The sequence below is a fragment of the Schistosoma haematobium genome, chromosome 3, assembly GCF_000699445.3.
Source record: "Schistosoma haematobium chromosome 3, whole genome shotgun sequence".
NCBI lineage: Eukaryota > Metazoa > Platyhelminthes > Trematoda > Strigeidida > Schistosomatidae > Schistosoma > Schistosoma haematobium.
In genome coordinates this window covers 26161941-26179149 of record NC_067198.1, presented here as the reverse complement: position 1 = coordinate 26179149, position 17209 = coordinate 26161941, and the positions used below count along the sequence as shown (strand labels likewise).

At 34.9% G+C, this 17209-nt stretch overlaps 1 protein-coding gene across 3 annotated transcripts in view; it reads left to right on the top strand.

The window, feature by feature from the left end:
* PTPRN2_1 (Receptor-type tyrosine-protein phosphatase N2) overlaps positions 1 to 17209 on the top strand; it is a 42035-nt gene that overhangs the window by 23858 nt on the left and 968 nt on the right. For 2 of the 3 annotated variants that reach the window (XM_051213428.1, XM_051213425.1), the window contains exons 10-17: positions 793 to 920; positions 4312 to 4366; positions 5420 to 5570; positions 6000 to 6061; positions 11494 to 11721; positions 13993 to 14159; positions 14834 to 14887; positions 16790 to 16928. In XM_051213428.1, coding sequence (XP_051069409.1) covers positions 793 to 920; positions 4312 to 4366; positions 5420 to 5570; positions 6000 to 6061; positions 11494 to 11721; positions 13993 to 14159; positions 14834 to 14887; positions 16790 to 16928 — 984 coding nt within the window. Of the gene's footprint in view, positions 1 to 792; positions 921 to 1563; positions 1852 to 4311; positions 4367 to 5419; positions 5571 to 5999; positions 6062 to 11493; positions 11722 to 13992; positions 14160 to 14833; positions 14888 to 16789; positions 16929 to 17209 lie in introns of all 3 variants that reach the window. The other variant, XM_051213426.1, reaches the window with a different exon arrangement.

Sequence of the window (17209 nt, the reverse complement as noted above, 5' to 3'; positions counted from 1 at the left end):
CTTAAAGTTGAGAAGGATAAAATTAACACGACTGGATAATTTCTGGGCTATACTGAAAGTGCCCGTGGATATATTGGTCACTCAGTTTTCGCCTAATAGTCTAAAAATACCATGTTTTACTTAGGATCCAAAATCCTAGGGCTGAATTCTGTGTAGCGTTGATGAATTCTAACTATAAAATAGACTATTAAACAAGGAAATAGACAATTTTCCAGCAATATTTTTTACGGGGTAGTTTAAGTGGAAAAAACTCGTGAGTGTACATTGAAACTCCTATGATAGAGCGGTGATTTGAGTAGAGCAGTTGTATGATCTCACTCTCTTTCGCTTTAGACTGATTATTGATCAATCAAATTTGTCAAACCATCTTATTTATTTATACATGTCAGTGGTATATGGAAGAAGTAATGCACACGGAATGAAATTAATCCACTTCACCCAATGATGTATGTTGTTTTTACTTGAAATGTTTATCAAAGGGACTAACTTCATGAAACTGTAGATTACAAGCCATTGTATTTTCTACAAAGCTAATGATCAATAAATCATGTAAATGTTGTCTACTTTTAATTGGTAAACTAGTTTTTCATTTAAGGAGGTTAATTATGTATATTAAAAGTTTAGGATATTGTTTCTTAAATTGTGTAGAAATACTCTTGGTAGTAATTGAAATAATGGAAATTCCTTAAAAAAAAGATACAATAGACATGTGTTTTTTTATAATGATAAAAATATTGACCAGTTAATTCATACAATTTTATGATCATTCAACATTTAACTTTATGATTCTAGCGTAAATCTAAAAGTGAATCGAATGAAAAATTATCATGTCAATTAGATGATTCACCTCATTTAGAATGTGAAAAGCTTGCACACAATAATAATCTTTCTGGATCTCAACAAAGTAGTGTTTCATCATGGTAAATAATTTTATGTTTTTAAAAAATTCATTTTATAGTTCATAATTATTTTTAATGTTCTCGTGATTTTACAAAATCTCATCTATCTAGTTTTGTGACAAGCATAAACGTATAAAATAACATCTAATCACCAGTATTTGAAAAAAGGCATCATGTAGCTACATGTTTTTACTCTTTTCCTTGAATCTTCACTAATTCAACTAGTCAGGAAATGTCTAGACAAATTACCAAATCTCATCGTAGTTTTTTCATGATATCCATTGTTAATACAAAAACCATTTTAATAAATGTACTTATGGAAAATTATCATAAATACATATGACATGCTTCCGTTTAATAATAATACAGTTAGTAATTAAAACATACACTGAGTAAATTGACTATGATAATGATATTTAGTACATTCAATAATAATTTACTATCACATGAATCGACCAATCTGTTCAAAGACAACAACAATATTTTAAATTTACGCATGTGCTCAATGCACATAAACAATCGTAAAATAGAAAAATAACCTATGAAATTTAAGATATATGGCTAAATATTGACTAATTTCATTGATTTTTAAATTATAATTAAATAATTGGTCACTTTATTTGGACTAAGCTTATACATACGTATATAATATTTCCAAAAATAGTTAACTGTTATAATGAGTAATGAAACAAAATGAAACACATGAAATACAGAGTGATGAATCGGCAAAAAATTTCGAGTCTAAGAATAGTCAAACTTCACGTATACCTGTTGAAACTGAATTGTTACTGTCTACAGATACAATGTGGGTTGTAAGACGTATGATCACTAATAATGAATCTAATACTCATGCATTACTACAAACATCAACTAATGAAAACTCATTGGAATCATTTCAAAGCTCTGGGAAAGATGCATCATTTTTATACACAGATGTTTTCATGTTAAATAAGTAAGTTAGCATTTATGTGTAAACAGTAAACAAATCAAAAATGTATAAATGTTCATTATATACATATAAATTGCAAAATTCGATAATCTCATAGTCTATATTATCTAAATACTCTTATACGAAACTAAGGTGGTTGGATTAACAAAAAATCAGAAACTGAATCAAGCCAATTTTGATTTATTTTTATCTATATTGAATTCATAAAACAATTTTCATCAGTATTCAGTATACTACTTCATACAATAGTTTCTTGGAAAAATATAAAAATATTGTACTGTTATGTGATTAAAGTATCAATAAATGGAGGCTCAAATGGTCGTGCGGGAAAATAAACAGAAAGAAGTACTTCCTGCTAGAATAACCTAAATTCAAAATGAAACAGATTTCCTTTATTTCCAGAACGGTGGTAGTTGTTGGAATAATTTGTAAAAGAAATTGATGAAGAATGACTAATGAAATTATCCGCTTTCATGGAATCGTTTATAATCTCAATGCTATGTAATGTAACTTTAATTACTTATGATTTCGTTAAGTTAAGATGTAAAGCTTTCAAATTTACTGTAGTAATGCTAACTCGGAATTCATTGACTGTTCTTTTTCAATCGCTTGTACTTCATATAGCAATCTTATCAGAAAATCTTTTCTGCATCTATACCACAATAAATCACATCTATGAAACCATAAATTCACTTTATAAAATCCATTAATCAACTGATGTAAATAAGTGATTTAGGTATGGTTTGAAATTTGAAAACTGGACAACTGTTTTATTCTAGTTTAAGAAAATTCTGATCCATATCTTAGGCTTAAATCAATTATTGACGAACGGGAATTTTCTGTCAATATTACCATTTCGACTGAGTTCATGTTCACTGATGTTTGCGTCAATTGAAATGAGGTGATGTATGACAACCTTGTGGTATACAGTGATTATAGATGTCACAGTTGCCATGCCCTCAGACATTGAATTCATTGCAAAAATCGTACGAACCGGTTTTGTTGTATTTGTTGAATCGAGTGATTTTCAAACAATTTAAGCATACACAAATCTGTAAACAGTGACCTATACGATTTCGAAACGTTAAGTATTAAGTATATGAAAATCCCTACTGCATTAAGAATATGAAACTACTACAGCTTTCTTAATCAGCTTCTTATAGAATGTCATATATATATATATATATATCCGCTGTTGACTACATATTTGACTTCAGTATTTCAGTTGATAAGGTGACTAGTTATTCAAATGTGATATTTTTAACTTATCTGATGGCCGTGTTAATTTTTATTGTCAGTGGGATCATAACCATAGGGAGGCCTGTGTGTGCTTGGTTCAGTAGGGCTGGTCTACTCAAGAGCTCTACCCAGCTGTTCTTCACATCTTGAATCTCAGTGAAGGATTAGCTTTCGTTGTTCCAGACTGGTCGCTCTTGTTTATTATATTTCCTTGCTTGTTGTGTGGTTGGTTGTATTACATAGTTGTCTCATATTACCTTCTCTTACAGCTTTTCCGTTGTCAGTGTAAGGTCTTCCGCATATCTTCGCTTATCAGTCCTAATGCGCCTCTTCACTTGCTTGTTTGCTTCGGTGTATTTGGCTTGTGCCTTTGTTTTCTCTGCTTTTGTTCGGCTGCTGGTGATTTGTGTCTTCCTGTGCTTTCTTCTCCGAATTCCGTTCAGGCTATTTACAGACATCCATTCTGTATGGTGATGTTTCCTGAGGCACATCACCTCATGGCACATTGAAGGTGAGGCTTCTTTGATCCCTTTCCAGTTGTTCTCCATAGTGCTTTCCTCATCTAGTGAGTCCTATAAGACTTTTAACTTATTACTTTGAGCTATCGTGAATTTGCTGAGTTTGTTAGTATTTCGAAGGAATGCTGTATTGAACTTTTGTAGTACTGTCTGTTCATTTGTGCAGTGCTTCTTCAGCTTTAGTTTCAACTTGGCCACTACCACTGATGTGAAGTGATATATATATATATATATATATATATATATATATATATATATATATATATATATATATACTGGCTTTTGTAACAAATTTTGATGGAGTTTTAAGTCAGTAGAAACACAAGTATTCACTCAATTATTTACTATTTTTGAATGTTCGGTGGGTATCTTTCAGATTTCTACGAACAAAGATTCTTTCTTAAGGTTTGATGTGTTTTACTCCAACTTACCTATTATTATCATCAACTTACAATAAATGTTACACTTCACTTCTGTTAAAATATTACACTTAATAAATATAAGATAAATCAGATGAATTCTTATCTTCGATTGAAATTAACAGATAATCTTACACAATGAGTATACATCAATTTCACTATTTAAAAGATAAATAAATTTATTTACTACTTATTTTTATTTAAATTAGTACATGAAATTAAAAGTAGTATATTCATTCTTTGTAGAATTTAAATTAATCAGATAAATGATTCGATTGAAATTTTAGGTCAAGTGAACCAATCCCATGTAGTATTGATGTTCCAACTGGACATATAATTTTAGTAAGTACATTATATTACTTAGCTGTTTTTTTAATTCTTTTCATATTTGCTAAATGTTTTAAAACAAATAAAAGGTATCACAGATTTATTGTTTAATTAAAACTTTTGGTTTCTTTTTTTTAATCTTGTTTTAGTACTGTTGGTTATTTAGTTTTGTATGTATGATTATATTTTTAAAAAAGCTAGTAGAATCACCATTATATTGATTTGATGTGGTAAAATAAGATTCGAAATACTTTATATGTACGCTATGATGTTTCGTTTTGCGTAACTCACAGTAAATCTGTTGAAGAAGTTACCACCATATCCAGTCAAGAAAAACTGTCGAAAGCAGTTATTGTTTAACTATATATGATAGGGTGAGCCAATGAGCAGTAGCCAAGTGACAAGGTCAAGTGCTCACCTTGGCTAGGGAATGGATTGATTTTTCAAAGGGGTATATATATATAATGATTTTTGAAGTAGTTGCTACTGTAATGAGGGAGAATTTTTCATGATGATGAGCAGTAGACTTAGTTTGGTTGCCGAATTCAGTGATCGTGAGACAACATCAATCCATTTTTTCGACCGAGAAATATATTTACTGGTCGTTATGCTTATATAAAGAAAAACATAAAAACTTTGTTTTAGTAAGTGTAAACATCGTACGTAGTTCAGATGATTTAACTACTTGGCATTTCCTGGTCTTGATGCATCATATTATCTTGGTTTTTTTTTGTTTATTTACTTTGTTGTCATTCCATGTTCTGGAATCCAGGAGCTTAAACAGAATGCCTTACTGCATGTTCACTTGCATTATTCCTATTTTTTATGCATGGTAGGCATTTTCTAAAGATATATTATGGACTCAGGATTAAAATAAAGACAAAGTATGGATGAAATGTCCCATCACTGGAGACAATTATGCATAAACATACAACCAAATCTTTCAAGGTCTTATGATTTGAAACCCTTCATTATTTATTGGTAATGTCCGTAGACCTAAGTCTGACTTGGTGAGAAACGTTAATTTAAAATTTGCATTATCAAACAGCTTTTTTTACTTTTATTTAGTCATATATGGAAAAACATTTACAAGATAGAAATCAACTAACAGATGATTGGAATTCAATCGATAAGTATGTGTCTGAAGAAAATATTTTGTATGAAGAAAGTAAAAATCCTAAAAATCAGTTTAGGAATCGAGAATGTGCACCAATTCCATGTACGTTTCTCACTTAACTGTACTGTAAGTTCTAAAAATATATATTTACCAGGTATTTAATGATTGTTAATTTCTGGGCGTTTCTCTTCCACAAGGATAAGTTTATTTAATTGATCGAAATTGCTAGTTAGTCATCTCTCTCGTACCATTAATCGATTTTCGGGACTATAGAAACAGTTTAAGGCTTTACAGTTTCCTCGTGAGCATAGCGAAACTGAATCTCTGGTGTTAAGTCAAAGATATAGGCATTTTGAATTTAAGTTATTTTGGGTTACATTACATGACATTCATTATTTTTAACACTTGTGTAGTCATATTACCTGGATTATAGTAGTGTTAAGTGGTATCAATATTGAACTTTCAGGATTTTTAAATGATAATTTTGGACACCGAAACTTTTGACCACGCATACTTTTAATGTGTTTTTAGATGAACAATCTCGAGTCAAACTTCGATCTGGTGATAACGATTACATTAATGGAAGTTTAATGGTAAGTATTCATATTATTACTGTAATTTTCATGTTTCTGATTATTCAAATGACGATGATTGATAATGAGATTCACTGGGAAAATATACAATAGACAAATTGTAGAAGGGTAATATAAGCTAGAAATAGAAGAGAAAACTAAGAAGTGCATTATTTTTATTCTGCAAATCGTACTGTTATTTCTTTTTAAAATCAATATTTAAACTCACCCATTATTTTCGCATACAATAAAATCTGTAAATCAAGTGTATCAATATATGGACATATTATTATATACGAAAACTCCGCCTGTAGCTCTTCTAGAGTTACTGCCGGTCCCAAGCCCGGGTAAAGGAGGAAGGTTGGGCATGGGGTTAGCGTCCCCATCCCGTAGAAAACTAACTCGGTAAAAAAACGCTTACCAGAAAAAATAATTCAAACCATTTTAACTCTGCCCTGGGAGTTAGAAGGTCTTCATTTAGAAGAATTATGACGCTTCATGGTGAAAGCCGAGTTCCTTCGGAAGCCACGAGGCCGATGCCTCTTCTAACAACCAGAGCAAAACTTTTTGTAGGTACATGGAACGTGCGAACAATGTGGGAGACCGAGAAGGCCAGTCAAGTACAACGGAAATGAGGAGATACAAGTTGGCAGTACTGGGGAAGCGAAACCCACTGGACCCAAGCTGGACAGAAAAGGCTAGCTACGGGAGAGATGCTGCTATACTCCGGTCACGAAGAGGACAATGCTCCACACACTCAGGGAGTCGCTCTAATGCTGTCCAAAGTAGCACGAAATGCGCTTCTAGGATGGGAATCTCACGGATGCAGAATCATCAAAGCATCATTCAAAACAAAGAAGAAGGGGATCACAATGAATATTATCCAATGTTATGCACCCACCAATGATAGCAACGACGACATTAAAGATCAATTCTACGAGCGGCTGCAGTCAGTGATAGAGAAATGCCAAAGAAAGGACCTCACCATTCTAATGGGAGATCTAAACGCCAAAGTCGGAATAGACAACACCGGATATGAAGATATCATGGGACGACATGGACTGACTGGGAGAGAGAAACGAAAACGAAGGAAGATTTGCAAATCTGTGTGCATTCAACAAATTGATCATAGGAGGCACAATATTTCCACACAAACGCATACACAAGGCTACATGGATCTCACCGGAACACACTACAGAGAACCAGATAGATCATATTTGCATCAACAAAAAGTTCAGAAGGACAATGGAAGATGTGAGAACCAGGAGAGGAGCTGACATAGCTTCAGATCACCACCTAGTTGTAGCCAATTTAAAACCTAAGCTAAAGAAGAACTGAACAACTGGACAAACAGCATTACAACGGTTCAATACAGCCTTCCTTCGAGATACTGACAGACTCAATGAATTCAAGATAGCTCTCAACAACAGGTTCCAAGCCTTACAAGATCTACTGAAGGAAAAAGAAACTAATATGGAGGACAACTGGAAAGACATCAAAGAAGCATTGACTTCAACGTGTCAAGAGGTTCTAGGCCTAAAGAAACACCATCATAATGAGTGGATCTCTATAGAAACTCTGGACAAGATCAAAGAAAGGAAGAACAAGAAAATAGCAATTAACAACAGCCGAACACGAGCAGAGAAAGTCCAAGCACAAGCTGAATACACAGAAGCAAACAAGCAAGTGAAGAGGAGCATTAGAGCCGACGCGAAGAAATACGTGGAAGAACTAGCAACGACGGCGGAAAAAGCTGCAAGAGAAGGGAATATGAAACAACTTTACGATACAAAGAAGAAACTAGCAGGGAAATACAGTAAACCAGAGAGACCGGTCAAAGACAAAGAAGGCAGGCCAATCACTGAAACTCAACAACAGTGGAACAGATGGTTAGAATACTTCGAGGAACTCCTGAATAGGCCGGCTCCAATGAATCCACCAGACATCGAAGCGGCACACACAGATTTTCCCATAGACGTCAACCCACCAACAAAGGAAGAAATCAGAATGGCCGTCAGACAAATCAAGAACGGGAAAACAGCAGGACCCGACAACACACCAGCTGAGGCACTGAAGTCAGACATCGAAGTAACTACAAACATACTTTACCTTCTATTCAAAAAGATTTGGGAGGAGGAACAAGTGCCGATGGACTGGAAAGAAGCACACCTCATCAAGATTCCAAAGAAAGGAGATCTGAGTAAATGTGAGAACTAAAGAGGCATCACACTACTGTCAATACCAGGGAAGGTCTTCAACAGAGTGTTGCTGAACCGGTTGAAAGATGCAGTAGACGCCAAACTTCGAGATCAACAAGCTGGATTCCGTAAGGATCGATCGTGAAAAGACGAAATTGTGACACGACGGATCATCGTGGAACTCGTCACTAGACATCAACTTCATTGATTATGAAAAGGCATTTGACTGTGGATAGAAGGACGTTATGGAAAATTCTTCGACACTACGGAGTTCCTGAGAAGATTGTCAATATTATCCGGAACTCATACGACGGACTACAATGCAAAGTCGTGCATGGAGGACAGCTGACAGATGCATTCCAAGTAAGGACCGGAGTCAGACAAGGCTGTCTACTCTCCCCCTTCCTCTTTCTTCTGGTGGTCGACTGCATTATGAGGACCTCGACATCTGAAGGAAAACACGGAATACAATGGACAGCTCAAAATCAATTAGACGATTTGGACTTCGCAGATGACCTAGCCCTCCTATCGCATACACACGAACAGATGCAGACAAAGACAGCCAGTGTGGCAGCAGTCTCTGCATCAGTAGGCCTCAGCATACACAAAGGGAAAACCAAGGTCCTCAAATTCAAGGCGGAGAACAGCAATGCAATCACTCTTGATGGCGAAACTCTGGGAGATGTAGAATCCTTCACATACCTGGGAAGCATCATCGATAAACAAGGAGGCTCAGATGCAGACGTAAAGGCAAGGATTGGCAAAGCAAGGGTCGCATTCCTACAATTTAAAAACATATGGAACTCAAAACAACTTTCAACCAATATCAAAGTGAGAATCTTCAATACCAACGTCAAGGCAGTTCTGCTGTATGGAGCTGAAACTTGGAGAACTACAACCACCATCAAGAAGGTACAAGTATTTATAAATAGCTGTCTTCGCAAGATACTCAACATCCATTGGCCGGATACCATCAGCAACAGCCTTTTGTGGGAGAGAACAAACCAGCTCCAAACTGAAGAGAAAATTAGGAAAAGACGATGGAAATGGATAGGACATACATTACGCAAATCGTCAAACTGCATCACGAGGCAAGCCCTAACTTGGAACCCTGAAGGGAAGCGAAAAAGAGGAAGGCCAAAGAACACATTGCGTCGGATAATAGAAGCAGATATGAAAAGGATGAATTACAACTGGAAGGAGCTGGAAAGGATTGCCCAGGATAGGGTTGGATGGAGAATGCTGGTGAGCGGCCTATGCTCCTTCACGAGGAGTAACAGGCGTAAGTAAGTAAGTAAGTAATTAAGTAATTATATACGAAGTGTGTTTGCTGCAGAATATTATTTTAACAAAATTATTAGTTGGGTTAATTGTTACCGTACGATATTAATATATCAATATGAACTGGAATTTCTACACTTGGACAGATAAATCTTGTGAAGACTGAATAAAATCTAACAGTTTGAATTTTTATTTATAACTATACTGTCAATACCTCATTGAACAAACGTTACATGTTAAGAAACGTTACGGCTACTATAATTCATTAATTAAGTAAACAGTTCCTCATTAAGATATTTTTCGCAGTCGAATGTCAATATTATAAAATAACAAAATCGTATCAATTGTGCAGCAGTAAACAATGATACTATAAGCGTATTCATTCAAATATACCGTATTTTGATTGAGGAATTTTTTTTATTTCGAATCTGTGCTGATTGTAGAGAATAGCCTAAATTCTTTAAACCACTTTAGATATTTATTAAATAGAATGTTTAAGTTTAAGGTGAGATTTATAAATTAGTTGCATCTCGTTACAATGACTTGAGGCTTGTGAAATTGAACACTAAAATACCCTATAGTACCACTACAAACTTTTAATTACCATGTTTTTGGTGATGTTTCATGTAAACCTCCACGAATTAGTCATCTAAAATAATATTTATTATTTTATAAAAGCATAAATCTAGAAAAAATTTTAAATGGACCACACACTAACATATTGTCTGATTTATATTTAAACTCATATAAAATTAGGAACAAGGTTCATCAAATCTTTTGAACTAACACAGCAGTTATCATTATTAAGTTCACTCGATGATTCAAATCGAATAAATGAATGAACCGTTAAACCCTAAAATCGAAGCACGGTCTGACTACAATATGGTACCGTTATTAACGGTGACATAAGTAATATGTTTTAAAAGCCTCAATTATTGAGCTATTTCAGGTTTTTACTGAATCAACGGTCAGTCAAGGGAGATGTGCTTCCTGAATTATTGACAGGAAATACAGTGATGAAAACCAACAAACGTAATGAGAAATACGTACATAAAATATGGAAACTGTCATTAATAAGTAGGTTTTCAACGAACAAACAACAAATTAAGAAAATACGTTTTTTAATTAATATTATGGGTCAGAATTAGGATTAAAGGTCAGGACTTAATTCATCGGGGAGTGAGTGTCTTACAAAAGTGATTTCTTCAACCAACTATGATATTTGATCATGTTCATCTTCTTATTAATAACTTGTACATGCTAATTCATCGTTTAAAAACATATTCTAACTAGTGATCTTATAATTTGACCTCACGTCATCCCGGGGTAGAGTAAGCTTATATCAATAACTTAATATCATGAGGACTCATCGTACGGCAGCTTATCGTTTGTTGATCAACATTATTTTTGCTTATCTTTACTATCAAAAGTCATTTTTATACAAGTATCAAAGGGACTATTAATAGAGGAATTATAAATGGATTAAATACCGTGAACAAACGCACAACAATCGACGTTTTTGACGGTATGCTAAAAAATGACTGACCATAATATTGGTTACTGAAAATTATTCAGTATTATAGTATGATACACAAAAGGCAACAGAGAGTGAAGTATGTTACGGTGAAAGGAACACATAGAATTAACATTTATTGCACTGAATTACAATATTTACGACAATTGGACTCAGTTTCAATACAGTTTAGTAAAAATTTTAAATGACAATTATTTTTAGACAAGTTGGGGGCATGATGCTCAAAGAATAATTTGACAGATATTACCACAGAAACCTCAAGCATCACGTTATTAACTCAATATAAGATTAAGTTAGTTAAATAACACTAACTTAACGATGAACTGAGACAATCAGTTAACTAAAGCGTTTTTCCCCATATATTTATAAAACAGTATTACTTAGAATTCATTGAATTGTACTCAAATTATCTCAAAATATTTCACTTTATTTCCAATTAGTATGATACTAATCCAAGAAATCCTGTTTACATTGCTACAATTACGCCAACAGTTAAGTCAGTTCCAGAATTTTGGTTAATGGTTTGGGAACAAGGATGTGTTGTAATCGTTTGCTTGGAACGTATTGATGAATTAAAAAAAATGGATGAAATTGACCAGTTTGAATTGAACGATGCTTCAGTGAAATATTGGCCTAATGAAGGTAGTCAAGTTTATGGTTCTTTTGAAGTAAGTCTCACAAAAAGCAGTACCCATCTTATCCATTATATTAAGACAGTAGGATTGAGTCTCATATAGGATATACTGTATTAGTTGAGTGTTTTAACTTGTTATAGATTAAAGCTCTTTGGTAAATTTTAAAATCTTTTTGTTTGCTTGATAAATCCTGTGTTCAAACTGATTCATGAACGGCATGTTGACCTGATGAGTCAATTTTGTCCTTAACGATAAATCACTGATCAAATCATTTTGGAAAGGAAATACAGAAAAGCACTTTGAATATGGATTTTTAATCCATTTAATAAAGTAAAACTCCGCATGTAGCTCTTCTAGAGATACTGCCGGTCCCAAGACTGGGTAAATGAGGAGGATTGGGCATTGGGTCGGCAACCTCATCCTGTGGAAAAAAATCTTAGCAAAAAAACGCCAACCAGATTAAACAAATTAAACCATTTAAACTCTTTCCCGGGAATTGAACGAACAAAAATTGGTTATATGCGGCACAATTTTCCTACACAATCGCATACAGAAAGCTACATGGGTCTTACCGGATCACACCACGGAGAATCGGATAGATCATATTTGTATGAACAAAAAATTCAGAAAGACAATGTAATACATGAGAACCAGGAGAAGAGATAACATAGCCTCAGGTCACCACCTGGTTGTGGACAAAATGAAAGTGAAGCTAAAGAAACATTGGACAACTGGACAAACAGCATTACAATGGTTAAATACAGTCTTCCTTCGAGCTACTAACAAACTCAAGGAATTCAAGATCACTCTCGAAAACAGGTTCCAAGCTTAACAAGATCTACTGAAAGAAAAAATTACGATAGAAAACAACTGGAAAGCGGTCAAAGAAGCATTATCTTCAACGTGTCAGTAGGTGCTGGGCCGCAAGAAGCATCATTATAAGGAATGGATCTCCATCTAAACCCTGGACAAGATTCAGGTAAGAAAAAACACGAAGACGGAATAAAACAATATTCAAACAAGAACAGAGAAAGTCAAGTCACAGGCTAAATGCACAGAAGCAAACAAACAAGTGAAGAGAAGCATTAGGGCGGACAATCAGAAATAGGTGGAAGAGCTAGCAACGACAGCGGAAAAAGTCTCAAGAGAAGGAAATGAGACAGCTATTTGACACTGACAGGGAAATATGGTAAACCAGATTGACTGGTCAAGTACAAGAAGGAAAGCCAATCACTGAGATTCAAGGACAGAGGAACAGATGGGTAGAATACTTAAAGGAACTGTTGAATAGACCAGCTTCATTGAATCCGCCGGAAATCGAAGCAGCACTTACAAACCTTCCTATAGATGTCACTCCACAAACAATCGAAGAAGTCAGGATAGGCATCAGACAAACCAAGAGTGGGAAGCGACAGAACCTGACAATATACCAGGTGAAGCTAGCGGTGAAGTCAGATATAGAAGTAACTGCAAGTATGCTTCACGTTCTATTCAGGAAGATTTGGGAAGAAGAACAAGTGCCGAAGAACTAGAAAGAAGGATACTTCATCAAGATAGCAAAGAAAGGAGATCTGAGCAAATGTGAGGACTACGGAGGCATCACACTACTGTCAGTATCAGGAAAAGTTATCAACATTGTGGCTGAACCGGATTAAAGATTCAGTAGATGCCCGAATTCGAGATCAGCAGGCTGGATTCCGTAAGGATCGTTCATGCATCAACCGAATCGCGACACTACGGATCATCATTGAACAATCGATTGAATGGAACTCATCACCATTCATCAACTTCCTTGACCATGAAAGGCGTTTAACAGTGTGGATAGGAGAACATTATGGAAACTTCTTCGACACCACGGTGTACACGCGAAGGTCGCCAACATCATCAGGAATTGATAGGATGGGTTACAGTGCAAAGTGGTGAATGGAGGACAACTGACAGACTGATTCCAAGTGAGAAGCGGAGTCAGAAAAAGGCTGCTTACTCTCCACCTCCATCTTTCTTCTGGTAGTCTACTGGATTTATCGAACAATGTAGAGAAAACGTATCTGACTGCATTAGCTTGCAGACTTGGCACATCTTTTTTCTCTTCCATTTAGGGTCTAGCGTTGAGATTTTACATTTATAGTAAAATTAGTCTTCAATTCTTTCTCCTGAGTTTTATTGCAAATTTTAAGTTAGTGAAATGAAACTAAACGTAATACTTTGTCATAAGTAACATAAAACTATGAAATTTCGGATCTCTTGGGGATACGATACAGTCGTTACATAAGAGGAATCACGAGAATTTCTATCTTTTGACAGGTACACCTGGTTTCGGAACACAGTTGGAGCGATAATTACATTATTCGTTCATTTTATCTTAAAAGCATTGTAACAAATGAAACACGTACTGTTACACAATTCCATTATCTTACATGGAAGGATGAGAATTTGAAAGAAAATAGTAAGCCTATGTTGGAATTCAGACGGTAAGTTTGATTGAATATATTAAATGATATTATTTACTTCGAAAAGTGTTTGTAGAGGTATGATTGCTTTTCCATTAGGAAACGATTATGTGCAGAACTATAGCAGGAATGAAAACAGAACACACCTTTTATCTAAACATAAAGTACTCCAACAAGGGTAGTGATCAGTGAGGAAGATATTTGACATTTAGCTCTTGTGGGTGCTACTTATCTCCAGGTTTATATGTAGGTATCTAAAATTTTAAGCCATCATCAGAATAAGAAGCCACACATAGAAGAATAGGTTTGTTGAATCCAAGTAATTTATATAATTATAACGTAGTTCAATCGTTTAACGTTAATGAACCCGCTAAAGATAGGTAGTCAGTTCGAAATCAATAAGTGAGTCAGTTTTCCTTGGAAAGTACGTTAAGACTATTTTTCAAATTTATAAAATAACAAGAAACTTTTGATGACTTGAGTAATCCGTGAATAAAATAACTCCACCATATAAACTACCAGGTAACATTATTGAATATGATACTTTCAATCAGCGCAAGTAGAAGCCACTAGTTTTATTTACTTATATATTTTCGTGTGTAAAACTTTTGTATTTACGTGAAAAACTTAGAGACTGTTACTAACTGACCTTTAAGAGAAAAACTAATTGTTTATCTGTTTCTTTAAAACTCCAGGAAGGTCAATCGTTCATTCCGTGGAATGATGAGCCCTATTGTGGTTCACTGCCGGTGAGTAAAAATATTTCACCAAATCTTTTTACATATGAAGAATTCAACTAACAGTTTCTCCTTGCCACATAAAAAATAGCAGTGAACAATGAAATCTATGATATTACATGCTGATGATCATAGATTTTATTCTGATGTTTACTGAAATGTTCAAGATGAACTTATCAGTCAGTCATTCACTCAGCTACAACGTTGGACTAGGCACATATATGCATCGACCCAAGTTGCCATACCTCATTAGCACAGTAAGATGAACAGCGGATTCTTAGAAGTAGTTAATTCAATGATGGTAATATATAAAAGAAAGACTCCATATAAGGATATCGTACAGGAAGAAAGAGTTAGTTCGTAGAAAGAAAGATATGAAGCGATTTTAATCTCTTAGTTTAAGGAAAGACAGAGAGTGTATACATCGACGCCATTGTGATCGATTCTGAGCTAGGTCACACAGAGTCCCCAACCAATGATTATGATGGTCACGCGGACCCCGACCAAGTAGTCTGCATCTACCAACATGGCTCAAGCCAGAAGTTAGTGACTTCAAGCACTGATGGCACGTTTTGGTTTGGCCGCCCCTAATTTTCTTCCAACCACCTCTAACACCCGATAACATTGCACAACGTGGTAATCGGTGTTCAGGCATACGTAACACGTGGCCCAACCATCTCAGTCAGTGAAGATTAAAAACTATTACTTACCCGGTAATCCCAGCAGATGCGAGCAATATTTCTAAGGCATCTGTGGTCAAATACTAGTAGCTTACAAATATCTTTACTCTTAATGCCCACGTTTCGCCGCCGTAAAGTAGAACAGAACGAACTGCCGCACTGTATACTCATCCTTTAATTGATAGACGAATATATCGCCTTCGCCATAGGTGACGCAAGTTGGCAAAAGAGCTTTCCGAATCCGTGCTGAGATTTCGTCAGACACCAACCCATTAGGGCTGATTAGAATTCCAAGAAAAGCGTAGTTGTCGACGCGTTCGACTACTTAACAAGTATATGTGTGCTCAAATTGTTCGGAATGTATTGCGCTAATATATCACATAGTTCTGATAATCTTCGTCTTTTTACTACATTATCGAAATTTATCAACGGAACTAACTGCTTTAAATGTAAGTATTTATATACGTACTCGGTAGCCCAATAGACTTTCTTTCAATCTTATGTTCTAATTCAGTGGTTGGCTGCGCGTAGCACGGTGTATCAGATCAGACTTCGGAGACTTCCCATCATAACAGAGTTCTTACCGTAATTTAGTTTCTTATGTTACTAGGGTTAATTGTGAATAACTGTTTTCTGGATTCGATCGCACGAAGTACTGTAGTATGTTGACTAAAAACCACTACCTTTTGCAACACAGGAGAAAAGATGGAACATAATAAATAAAAGGTATAGGAATAACATGAAAAACAACATTAATAGGGAAAAAGAAATAATAACGTACAAATGTTCAGTAGTCAAAGGTGAATAATGAATGGATTGACTATTTGGACTAATCACAATCAATAACATGCAATTTCTTATCTCTACGTTGCTTTTAAAGCTTTGAGACTAACAACCGGAAAAAGAAAAGTTCCTTTCACTCAATCCAACTCAGTTTTCAGTATACTTGGCTTCAAGCCACAATTCATGTATGAAAGGTAGCGATACCAACCAGTTGCCTAAAGGAGGTGCAAAGGAATAGATTTAGTAAACTAATGACTGGAAGTCAAACGAATTGAATACTAAGCCACCTCTGGTTGTTTTGGCTTTTATTGTTCATTATGATGAATGACAGGACGCAGACGGTTTGTCTAGGATACCACGTATAAGAGTTACGCATCATTCATTTTTAAACAAAATAAATTTACAATTCCTACTGGCTTACAGATGGAATTTCTATTATTTATATTCTTAGTGATGGATGCGGACGAACAGGTGCATATATTTTATTAGATTTGGTCCTAAATCGTATCACTAAAGGTGTTAAAGAAATTGACATAGCTGCTTCACTGGAACATCTAAGAGATCAAAGGCCAGATATGATTAAAACATTGGTAAGTTTCTTATTTTTTTGTAAAAGAAAAGGGACTAAATATTGTCCAATTCAGTTCTTGTTCATTCCAATTCTTAGGTTTTAGATTCTAAGAATATGAAAAAATAATGAGATATTACCATTTAAGTGATATAGATTTAGTTAGATGGTGCGTGCATGGATCTGTAGTTTTTATTAGCTATTTTGAATACAAAAAGCTCCTTTCTGTTGAAGTTATCGTTTTTTATTTTAGCAAACGTGCAATTTTAGGTGACGAGCTAGTTCTATCGTTAGTCAATGAAC